Source organism: Cebus imitator, unplaced genomic scaffold (genome assembly GCF_001604975.1).
Source record: "Cebus imitator isolate Cc_AM_T3 unplaced genomic scaffold, Cebus_imitator-1.0 Scaffold674, whole genome shotgun sequence".
NCBI classification, from domain to species: domain Eukaryota; kingdom Metazoa; phylum Chordata; class Mammalia; order Primates; family Cebidae; genus Cebus; species Cebus imitator.
Window position 1 is genome coordinate 39983 of NW_016107989.1, and position 12476 is coordinate 52458.

The window sequence follows — 12476 nt, forward strand, 5'->3', positions numbered from 1 at the left end:
TCAAGGCACATAATTGCCAGATTCACCGGGGTTGAAATGAAGGAGAAAATACTGAGGGCGGCCAGAGAGAAAGGTCAGGTTACCCACAAAGGGAAGCCCATCAGACTCACAGCAGATCTCTCGGCAGAAACCCTACAAGCTAGAAGAGAGTGGGGGACAATATTCAACATCCTTAAAGAAAAGAACTTTCAACCCAGAATTTTACATCCAGCCAATCTAAGCTTCATAAGCGAAGAAAAAATAAAATCTTTTGTGAACGAGCAAGCACTCAGAGATTTCATCACCACCAGGCCTGCTTTACAAGAGCTTCTGAAAGAACCACTACACATAGAAAGGAACAACCAGTATCAGCCTTTCTAAAAAATACCAAAAAGTAAGGAGCATCAATATAATCAAGAATTTACATCAACTAATAGGCAAAACAGCCAGCTAACATTAAATGGCAGTATTAAACTCACATATATTATTATTAATTCTAAATTTAAAACTACTAAATCCCCCAATCCAAAGACACAGACGGGCAAAAAAAAAGCCAAAACCCATCGGTATGCTGCATCCAGACCCAACTCACATGCAAGAATACACAAAGACTCAAAACAAAGGGATGGAGAAAGATTTACCAACCAAATGGACAGCAAAAATAAATAAATAAATAAAAAGCAGGAGTTGCTTTAAAGCAACAAAGATCAAAAGAAGCAAAGAAGGATATTACATAATGATAAAAGGATCAATGCAACAAGAAGAGCTAAGATCCTAAATATATACGCACCCAATACAGGAATACCCATATATATATGACTTATAAAGAGACTTAGTCTTCCACACAATAATACTGGGAGACTTCAACATCAATATTAGACCGATCAATGAGACAGAAAGTTAACAACGATATCCAGGATTTGAACTCAGATCCGGAACAAGTAAACTTAATTAACATTTATAGAACTCTCCACTTTAAATACACAAAATATACACTCTTATCAGTACCACATCACATCTATTTTACAGGTTTCAATGAAATATTGGTTGGCTGCTTGTTTGTTATTTTCTTCCCTCATTTTTTTTTCATGTCTCTTATTATTAAGCACAATTGCAGGCATACCCATTTTTAGACTGCATTCTAGCCCGGGCAATAAAGCAACACCCCCGTTCTCTCCCCCTCTTCCTCTTCCTCTTTCTTCCTCTCCTTCATTCTTTTCTTTCTTTCTTTCTTCTTTTTTTTTTTTTTTTTTTTTTAGGAAAAAAAAATTACCTGGTTTCGTGCCCTTCTAAGAAAGAAATCTCCCATCTCTGGGCCTAATTTTACTGACTTTGTCAAATGATAAGTTTCAACCAGTATTGTTGAGGATTCCTCAGTAATAACAGTGATAATAAACATGGTAATGGTAATAATACCAGCTAACATTTATTGAGCGCATAGCATGGGTCAAGCAGTAAGTATTTTACATATATTAGTTCATTTTTGAATTCTTTAATCCCCTCTACAAGCAAACAAGGTGGAGATCTTTGTGGCCGCATTTGACACATGTTGAAAGTCAGGTACAGTAAGGTTCAGCAACCTGCCCAAAGCCACTGAGTCAGGAAATGGCAGAGCCAAGAACCCTGACTCAGAACCCCTCACTCTTAACCAGCTAGAGCAAAGGACAGGGGATGGGCTTAGAGTCAGACAGATGTGGTTTGAGGCCTGACTCTGCCGCAAAAAAAAAAAAAAGAAAAAAAGAAACGTCAACAAGCATCGCATTTTCCTCTAAATTCTAAAAGGTAAATCAGTGCACTGGATTTAAACTAGAAGGACAGCAGAAAACACGAGGCTGCTGATAAATGCACGGCTTCTGCATGAGCCTATGCTGTGCTTATGGGTTCCACCACACCTACCCCGAGAGAAAATATTTTCCAGTAACAGCTGCGACGCTGTGACTCAGAGAGAACGTACCAATGAGCTCCTTATTTCTCACGTCCAAGGCCATGTTCCGCAGTGCCGTGGCCACCGCGCACACCACGCGGTCATTGTCTATCCGGAGCAGCTCCACGAGGATGGGCAGGCCTTTCTCTTTCCGGACAGCGGCTCGGATATAAACTGACCACTGCAAAAACAGGGAAGGTGAAGGGCGTCAGAAGCAGGAAGAAAACCCTACATGCAAATAGTACATTTGTGTTTTCAGACGGCTGCTTACAGGAGCCAAAAAGGTTGCGTTACCAAGACCTAGGTGCAGAATGGGTTGAATATGTTAGGCGTGCATTTAAACTTTTTAACTGCATTTTTTGCCTTCAGCACAGGACCAAGATTTCAGGGTTAATCAGTGAACCGCATTAGGTTTCCTTTGTGACAGTGTTTTCGGTACTTGAAGTTGAGAGTCATCTGCGTGATGCAGATACTTGATGCTTCAAGATACAGAGGTTTGGGACAGATTGATGGGGCCAGTGACATTAAGAGAAATATATATATAAAAAAAAAACTTGTGAAAAAGTAGAAAATGAGAATGGGTTGTGTGGGAGTGATTTCTAAAAAGAGATTTGAATTTGGAGATAGGGCACAGAGGTGAGTTTCTGAACGTGCCAGTAAGTCATTGGCTGAACAATAAAGAGTGGACTCCTCAGAAACAGGCAGGGTAGATAAATGTAAATACGACACTGAAAAGCAAGAGTGCACATTGTAAAAATTTTTTTTAAAAAAATCACTAAGGTCAAACTGTATAATGTTCAGGGCCATAATTCAATGTCTTATTTATAAAGTAGGACATAAAGTTTGTTTCAGGTTGCTGGTCATCAGCCTTAATGGAACACAGGTAATGCATCATATTAAAATGTCCTTGTAATATCTGGATGAAGAAGCATTCAGATTCACTTAACGGAACGCAGGCCCAGATTTTCAGACATTTGCATGTATGATGTATACTGTCCTGTAGTGTCCTGGAGAAGAGAGTGCAGTAGAAAAATCTACAAATGTAAGGGTTTCACCTGTTGCAATTTCATTTTGAGTTGAGAAAATTACATTCACACAATGAGGTTGTGGATTCTGTGGCAGGGTCCTCCTGGGGACCAGTCCTTTCCCACCCAGTCCCCCCAGCAGGCCCCCTCCACCCCCCTTCCCCCATGGGGGCAGGCACCCCAGAGCTGGCTCTCACCTGTGGCAGGCAGGGAGCCCCCTCTGGCAGTGAACGTAGGGCATATGCCATGCCTGCCACATCCTCAGCCCAGCCCTGCATGAAATATGAAATCAAAAAAACAACTTCATCCTGTCCTACATTAGAAGTCACATTCACATAGTTTCTTATCACCATCAACTCACACTGTATGCTTTTCTCTCACCCCCGCTTTGTGCCTCAAGCTCTGGGAAGCCTTGAGGGGGTAGGGGAGCAGGTAAAACTCACTAAAGCATCTCTTGGTTGCAGTGAACTATTTGACAGCTCCACTCTCAGGGAGCAAAGAAGGGGATGGTCAGTCAGACATGACAAAACACTGAGGTGTGCAAATTGCTTCTTGGGATACGGGAATCTGGAACTGACATCCCTTCGCAAGGAGGAAGCTCTTTCTCCTGGTACAATGCCAACTTCCATCGATGCATTCAATGGACATGCTTCCATGGACATAACTGCCTCCCCTACCCCTTGCGCTCTGCTGGGTCTCCAGTCCCCAGCTTGGAAAAGCCTGGGAATCTGAGCTTTTGCAGCCCACTTACTCCTGGGATCTTCCCTAAAACTAGGGAGAGAAGCTAGAAAAAGGAAGAGAATGCAAATCAGGGTGGGGGGGGGTCAACACTGACATACTGCACAAGGAACATCAATAATAGCTTGCCACATTGGGGAGATACTCTTGACCTTCTGGGAGATGGCAGGGGTATTCCTGGCAACGTAGGCAGGCCGAAGCATGTGCCCTCAGCCTGATGGGGAAGAGATGAACTGGGGAAAATGAGTTTATCTCTTCCCCAGCACCATTTCTTTGCAGGCCCCATGCAACTGGCCTATATATTTGAGACCTCTTCTAATTCATGAAACTCCAGGGAGGTCAGCATTTTTATTTTATAGCCAGGGAAATTTAGGCACAAAGATATTCAATAACCTGTCTACAGGAGTCACCTGCCCCCCTGACTCCGAAGCCTATTACTCCATATCTGCCTTTTTTATGTGCTGCTGACATTATACTCCCTCCACCAACATCCCAACCCGCCTCCTGTAATCCTCCACACTCAGTCTCCCAGGCATGGCCAACTTTCTCTCCATCCTTCCAGAGAGGCAGAGGAGAACCTGGCCATATCTGAAATGAGCCTAGAATAAATGGACATAACTTTGTCCTTCTTAGAAGTCCAGCTACTAGCTATACCCCCAATGTTGGATGAAAAGATGATTTGGTTTTTGGAAAACAATGGGACTCCTTCAGCTTTGCTGGAAATTGATTTGAGAGCAACAGCACAAAAAATGGCTACTTAGGACCAAACATGTTTTTGGTACAAGAAACTGGTGAGCAGTGATGGGTTCTCCCTAAGAGAGAAAGGATAACCAGACAACAGATTTGATATTTTTATTATTGAGGCACAGAAAATGGCTTTCATTTTGAAAGGTTGGTTATGTGTATGTCTGTTTGTGTATGGAAGATTTCCAATATTATCACAGTAAATGAGACCAATTTGCCTAGATTGAGTAGGTCCAATACAAGAAGTCATGTCTAATTAGAATTTCCCGCTTGTGCCAGGAAAGGATCCCTTCTCCTGACAGGTGATGGGATAAAGCTTTTGCATCCTCCCGCTGGGGAGAGGCTCAGGCCATTATTTGACCCAGCCAAGTGTTGTCAGCATGGAACAGCGAAGCAGCAGCAAACAGGTACTGTCTAAGGCTAGAAGGCACAGATCCAGGTAAAAGATGGAGTATATTTGGAAGAGAATTAGGGAGAAAACAATTTACCCTCTCCACCGTCATTACAGAGCCTCCATGCTGGGGAAAGAAAGGATGCAGTTTGGAGAGGAAGCAAGAGACGCGGCAGCACTGTGGGGGCTGCCACCTGATCCCTGGAGTCCTCCTGGACAAACCCCCTCTATCGATAAGGGGCGCTGAGGATGAAATCCCCCTTGGAGATGGGAGAACAGAAGTCGACAGAAGCTTAGCTGCCCTTCTTGGATGACAGCAGTGGCAGAGCAAGACTCAGCAAAGTCTCCTGTACCATCCCAGAGTGGGGGGCCACAGAGAACAGTGACAAGGTTTGCTGGGCGGGAGAGGGTTGGGAGGACTCCTGTAGCCCCAGTGTGGCACAGGTAAGTTGCTGGGAGTGGCCTTGAATGGGTGGGGTGTGTAGGTTAGCTGAGGAGGAGGAGCAAAGGACCCAGGGCTGCAGAGGGGTTACTTGGCCAGGAGGGAGGAGACACATCTGTGGAGCACATGTTGGGAGCAGATGGTCTCTCTCTGGATTAAGGAGAGGAGGTGGTTGCATCTCAGGGCAGCTCAAAAGGGATGGAGGGCAGGTGTGAGCCACGAGAGGACCCTGGACTGGAGATGGTCCAATCACCAATCACCACATCCATCTGTGTCCTGAAGAGGCAGCATAGAACAGAGCTGATTCCACACTGAGAAACGGACCCCACACCTCCAGCCTCTGTGCGAGAATATACCTGAAAGACCCCCAAGTTTAATCAATTGCATGGGCACGAGAGGATGAAGGTGAGGAACATAAATGTGGCCATGCTTGAAGCCTGACGGGACTGGGAAGAAGCTAAATTTGATTGGGTTTGCCTAGAAATGTTCAGATTCGCATTTCATTCCTTTCTATTTTTTGGCATCAGGCAAATGAGGGCTCAGAGATGAACATGAAGTGAATTAACAAAGATGCTTGCACACAAGTTTGTGTCTCATGGAATTCTCAGTTGTATGTATTGAGAATCTGGTAACAACAAGAAGTCAATAACTTTTAACCCTTTAAGTTCAGGCTGCCTCATTCTAATGTGGATTTCCAGGGACTTGACTTTTACAAATCCCAGCCCAGCTGTAAACACAATTGATGATCATAATTTTTCTAAACATTTCCCCCTTGCTGAAACTGGGGCAATCCTGTGAAGGCTGATTTGTTCCTGAAAGGAGATTAATACTATAATTTAACTAGCTTTTCCTTGTTGAAATCCTAATAATTTGCTAAATTACAAAGGCAGCAGTTTCCTTTAAGTACTAAATATTCTCTTCTGAGGCTGAACCCATTATAGTGCTAAAATTCTGAATCTGTTGATTAATTCTCTATACTCTTAAGAGTACTCTTGTGTTAGAAGTATAGTCTGCAATTAAATGATTTTCAGTTAAATGGTCATTTCCTCATTATCAAATTAGCCACCTCACTTTTTCTTTTAACATAATAAAGTCAAAGTTTAAAACCAAACTCTTCCAGTGAAAAATACATTTGTACCAGGAATTTGGTACAAATGGCATGAGATTCTTAAATTTGTTTCTGAATTCATTTACAACACCATGCTGTCTCATCCCCATGACAAGAAGGTAGGAAATACCTCCTGTACTGAAAAGCTTAATTAGTCTTCTTTTTACCAGTACTTTACTATAAAAAGAATGCACAAAATATTAAGGAACCAAATGGCTTTTGCTGTATGCCTCAGATTATTCTCTCTAGAATGGATTATTATTTGAATTACCAGATTCTCCTAGCAGGAAGAGAACTGTGCTTGGTGTCTGCTCTAGAATTTATGAAACATTGGAGCAGTGTTAGCACAAGGTCCTTCAAATGATGGGGTTATTCTGCAATGGACACAGAAGTCAGGTGTCGGCTCTTCACATCCAGAGTTACATTATAGATTTATATATCTTTGCTTCCAAATTTTCAAAATCTATTTTGAAAATTCATATATCTAATCAAATGAATAGTGAAGAATTCCCTTCTGTTAGTAAAGAAATAAATCCATTTAATAAATACAAATTTTGGTTAAAGCAATCGTAACTATTGCATGTTTTATCTATTTATTTATTTATTTGTCTGTATTTTTTAAATGTAAGTCAAGTTACGGCAAAGACTGAATTTTAGCACATGTGTTTATGCTATCCTGGAAATATTAATGTACAGGCAAGATAATTTCCTGGGGGAAAACATTTAGATGTGCTTTTGTGGTAAGAACAAACAAACAAGGTCAAGCTCAAGTAAAAGTGACCCAGAGGAAGCATTCACTGAAGACACAGGAAGAAGCATGCTCATCCCCCACCTCTCAAGCTATCTCAAGCATCAGTAATTTTCAGTGAAAAAATTTCTTTAAAAAGGAAACTTTCTGAACATGAAAAGGTTTTTTTTTGTTTGTTTGTTTTTACTGTGAATATAATCAAATATTAGAGATGTGATCCTTGTGTGCAACTGGCACCTTGAAATGCCTTCTGGGGAACTAAATACAACCCTGTTAGATGAAGACAGTGCAGGGTATGAGACTCGGGCTGCCTCGGATCTTACTCTGAGGCCCCTGTGTGTCCCTTAGTAACAGTGATGCATGAATCCACCAATGAGATGAAGGAACTGACCACAGTGGAGGTCCAAAACGAAACTGCTCACACTGTTACCCTCTAAGCAAGAGTGGTGGTTGAGAGGCGCAGGCTCTGAGCCACTGCATTCACAGACATGAAAGATTTTTATCCAATTTAGGAAAATAAAATTAACTCAGTTGTTCCTTGTTCTAAGTTAACAGGCACTAAGTCAGAAAATTTTTCCTCGAATACATCTTTTTTTTTTTTTTCTCTTTAAATGTAGTGCCTCCTGGGTGGAAGTGTTCTGGACTTCATATTTTTCTTTTGGAACCAGAAAATATCATTTTTGGAATATTAAGCCATTTAATTCTTCTGGTTATGGGGAGAGAGAAATCTGAAATTTATCTTTGGGAAACAGTCTGGAGGCCCTGTTGATAAGCCCTTTCAGTCTTGCCACTATAAGGCAAAGTTTTTGCTGAAGTGTTAAGTAGTAATTTAATTCCAGTGCAATTATTGTTTTACTAAGATCATGTGTTTTATTTTCTAATAATCTAATATAAATCAAATATATTAGCAAATTCTTTAGAAGACATAATTTTATTTTTCTTGGATCTGGATTTAGATGATCTTACTGCAAATTATTATTCACTGTTCGTAGGGAATGAGTTTATGAAGATATTTGTATACTAGAGGCCAGGAGTTCAGCCCAGCCTATGAGAAGGGACATAGAGCTGTAATCTTGACTTTCATAACAGAACATGTGTTGTTATGAACCTGTGCTTTTGCTGCTGTTTTTGCTTCCTGCTGGTGGACAGTGATGACAATAGCAGTCTTCTAAGTCACATACTGAAGATGGCAGAACAGCTATCAGCCTGGGTGAATTAATTCATGGAGAACTTCTGCCTTAACCTGAGCTTAACTGTGACATCAGGAGAAAATCACTTCTATCTTGCTTGGGTATTTGCATATTTGGTGTTCTCTTTGTTAAAGCAGCTAGAACTCTCCTAAATAATGCAATGCTAGTATACTAAAATGAACTCTCTAAAATCATGGAATGCCAGCCCTAAGGTCTTAACAAGCAATTCTGGAAGTGTGCTTCCTCACCTCCACCAGTTTGTTGTAAAAATAACCTGATGGACAGCCCAGTACCGGCACATATTCCTATAGCTGCATCTGTGACGGATTTTGTAGATGCTTTGTTTACACGTTGATCATATTGTAAGGGAAGAGACCAAGTCATATTCAACTATTTATCTCAATTGTCTTCTAGTTTTTGGCCCACAGTTGGAGATTTTAAAATGTTTAGTTGATGAAAAAAGATGTCAGTTTGAATGACAGTATCAAGTCTGATGATTTAACAATAGCATTCTGCTCTGAAGGAGACTGCAAAAAGGATGAAAGCCACTGCAATTACTAAGAGGGCCAACAAATTCTAACCACTTCCAAAAAAGTACTGCTAGGGTTTAAAATGGGTACACAGGCCAGGCACAGTGACTCATGCCTGTAATTCCAGCACTTTGGGAGATCAAGGTGGGCAGATCACTTGAGGCCAGAAGTTTGAGATCAGCCTGACCAACATGGTAAAAACCCCATCTTTACTAAAAATACAAAAATTACCCCGGTGTGGTGATGCATGCCTGTAATCCCAGCTATTCAGGAGGCTGATGCAGGAGAATGATCTGAACCCACGAGGTGGAGGTTGCAGTGAACCAAGATCCCGCCACTGCACACCAGCCTGGGTGACAGAATGAAACTAGTTCTCAAAAAATAAAATAAAATAAATAAATAAATAAATAAATAGCTACATGCCCCTTTGGGAGTCTGTTCTAAGGACAAACAAACCCATTTGTTCTGGAGGCCCTGGTGTGGTGCTAGAACCTTTGACTGAGGGTTTATGAATACTTGTTTCTCTCCAGAACTGAAGAATAGAATACTGAGGTGGCATACCCTGAGCCACCATAGCTCTGATCATGCTGTGTTGATTCATCCACGTTTTTATGTTAGAATTCCTCTGCGAAGTGACTGCTTGGGCGACTAACCATGTTCGTTCCCTGGTTAGCCGTGTCTGAAACTGGACTGGAAAGGGTTTCATGTACAGGGAGTTTTTCAAGTGCTTTAAGTGCAGCTGGTGGACTAGGACTTCCCTTTAGAGCAGGAGTCCCCAGCCCCTGGGCCACAGACCCGTTAGGAACTGGGCCCACAGCAGCAGGTGAGTGGTGGGTGAGAGAGCATTACCGTCTGAGCTCCACCTCCTGTCAGAGCAGCAGCAGCATTAGATTCTCATAGGAGCACAAACCCTATAGTGAACTGTGCATGTGAGGGATCTAGGTGGCAGGCTCCTGATAAGACTGTAATGCCTGATGATCTGAGGTGGAACAGCTTAATTCCCAAACTATTCTCTGCTCCATTGGATCCATGGAAAAATTGCCTCCCACAAAACTGGTTCCTGGTGCCAAAAATGTTGGCACTGCTTTAGCGATAGGTTTTGTCTGCTGGACACCAAACTAAAAATCAATTTAATATATAATTGAGCCCAATCAGTTCAGCTGTTTTTTGTTTGTTTGTTTTTAGTGCTTTAGAGATGGCGCCTCCCTGCCTTCTCACTGGCATTGTTGCAGATGAGAAATCTGCCATCTTCCTTATCTTGTCTGGAACATGTGTTTTCTTCCTCTGGATATTTTCTTTTTATTGTTGACTTTGAGCAGTTTGATTTTTATGCACCTTGGTTTCATTTCTTCAGGTTCCTTGTGCTTGAGGTTGTTTAAGCTTTGATCTGTGAGTTTGAGTTTCATTAAATTTGGGAAATTTTCAATCATTATTTTTTCAAAATTCTTTTTTCTGTTCTCTTCTTTTCTCTGTCCTCTCATTAGAATGCCCCAGCTACATATATATCAGGCCACTTGACACCCACTGATGATCTGTAACTTTGTTTTTCTTTCTGTGATTCATTCTGGATAGCTTCTGTTGTCTTCAAGTTCACTGATCTTTTCTTCTGCAATGTCTCATCTGCTGTTAATCACATCCCATGTATTTTTCATTTCAGACACTGCATTTCAGACTCTAGAGGTTTTGAGTCTTCTATACATTTTCCATGTGTAACTTTTAAAATGTTTTGAACACATGGAATACAGTTACAATAATTGCTTATTTGACAATTTTAATAATCTGTGTCAGTTCTGAGTTAGTTTTGATTGCTTGATTTTTCTCCTTATTATGGATTGTGTTTTCTGTTTACTTGCAGGATAGTTTTCAGTTGTATGCCAGACACTCTCAATTTTAATTTGTTGAGTGCTGAATATTTTCATATTCCTAAGGATATCTGAAAGCTTTGTTCTGGGATCCAGTTAATTCACTTGGAAACTGTTGAACCTTTTGGGTCTAACTTAAGATATGATAGGAAAGACGGTCAGTCCAGGGCTAATTATTCCTCAGTACTGAGGCAGGACCCTACTGAGTATTCTCCCCAGTGGCCCATGGATGATGAGATTTTCCTGTCTGGCTCTTGGGAACATGCACTATACGCACCCCCATGTGAGTGGCCGATTTCATTCTAGTAACTTTAGGTGTTTCTTTCCCAGCCATGGGTATTTGCCTCACACACATGTGCTGAGAGGTCTCCTCTGCACATCTCTAGGGTTCTATGTGTGGCTGTCTCCTCTTTTGTACTTCATCGTATGAACTCCCATCACTCTGATATGTCTAGATTCCCAGCTCCATCTCCTCAATACAGTGAGTCTATTGAGGTTCCCCTGGTCCCTCAATCTTCGTGCTATGGCTTGGAAATTCTCTCAAGTTAGTGAGCTGAGACAACCAGAGGACTCACCTTCTTTTGTTTCCAGTCTTTCAGAGATCACTGTCCTTGGTTGACTAATGTTTAGTGTCTTACTAAAAGACCCTAATGTTTCACATATGTCTTTTCTTTGTCGTTGTTGTTTTTCCTTGAAGAAAGGTAAGTTTGAACCTTTTCATTCCATTTTCGCATCTTGGCTGGAAGTGGAAGTCCCTGTGGTTCAGCTGTTTCTACAACTTTAAAGTTCTGTAATTTATCACATCATCCAATGACAGTAGTAACATTAATGCAAAACTATCCAAAAATGGGTTTTCTTCATTTATCGATTTGGACGCCTATGGCATTTGCAACATAGATGTGATCTTTGCTAACAGCACTACTTCCCGGGTCTTGTAGGGAAGGTCACTGAGTCCTGTCATTAGGGCCCATGACTTGGTTGCGGCCGTGCTCCTCCCGTCTCCTACTCCACAGAATGGGTCCGTCCTTGTCCTGCAACAGACTGGCCATTGCCTGTGTCTGAGTGTTCCATCTCCAGGAGACTGCTGATTGGACAGGGTGCTCTGATTACTTCTATGTTTATACCGGCCCAGTTTCTAATTCATTAGGCATGATGCCTTGTGTCCCATTTTCATCATAGTCTTTCAGAACTCTGTTTCTTTACATGTAAGTCTAACGCTTGGTATCACACCATTAACTAGAGCAAAGACAAATCACTTTGTCTTAGACGATAAGCCATGATTCTTACTTGCATTCGATGGACTCCACTGATCTGCCCTGGTTCATTTTTACAAAATACACTAAGATAAGCTAAATTCAGAGTCTTTCTCAAGACTGTCATCCCTCTCTCTAAGAACAAGTCTCAGATTTCCCAGTTCTCTTACATTTTTTATTCATTTGGGTCACATGGCCAGAGATTCTGTTTCCTTCTTTACAAAGTCCATGTTGCTATTATGTTAGCTCATTAAATATTAATGGTTAACATCCAAGTATCTCTTTGTTCTGTCTTATTTTAAAAATAAATGGCAACTAACAGATGCTTTGAAAAGAGTCACACTTTAGGAGGAAAACTGACTGTACAAAGAATTTAAAATGTTTGACTTCATAGCAAGTACAGATATATTTCTACAGTTCAAATCCTGGGTTTTCATAAAGCTCAAGCACAACAGACATAATCCATAAATGGGAGTTAAAAGAACAATCATTCACATTTTGGAAATCTTGAAAGCACTACACCCAATTGTTTTAATATTCTG

General features: G+C 41.3%; 1 protein-coding gene across 1 annotated transcript in view; it reads right to left on the reverse strand.

Annotated features, from left to right (window-relative positions):
* LOC108295990 (catenin delta-2) overlaps nt 1-12476 on the reverse strand; it is a 688803-nt gene that overhangs the window by 27544 nt on the left and 648783 nt on the right. Inside the window, exons 15-16 of the mRNA XM_017518360.2 lie at nt 3126-3200; nt 1876-2084 (exon numbers count right to left, since the gene is read on the reverse strand). Of these exons, the coding sequence (XP_017373849.2) occupies nt 1876-2084; nt 3126-3200 (284 nt within the window). The remainder of the gene's footprint in view (nt 1-1875; nt 2085-3125; nt 3201-12476) is intronic.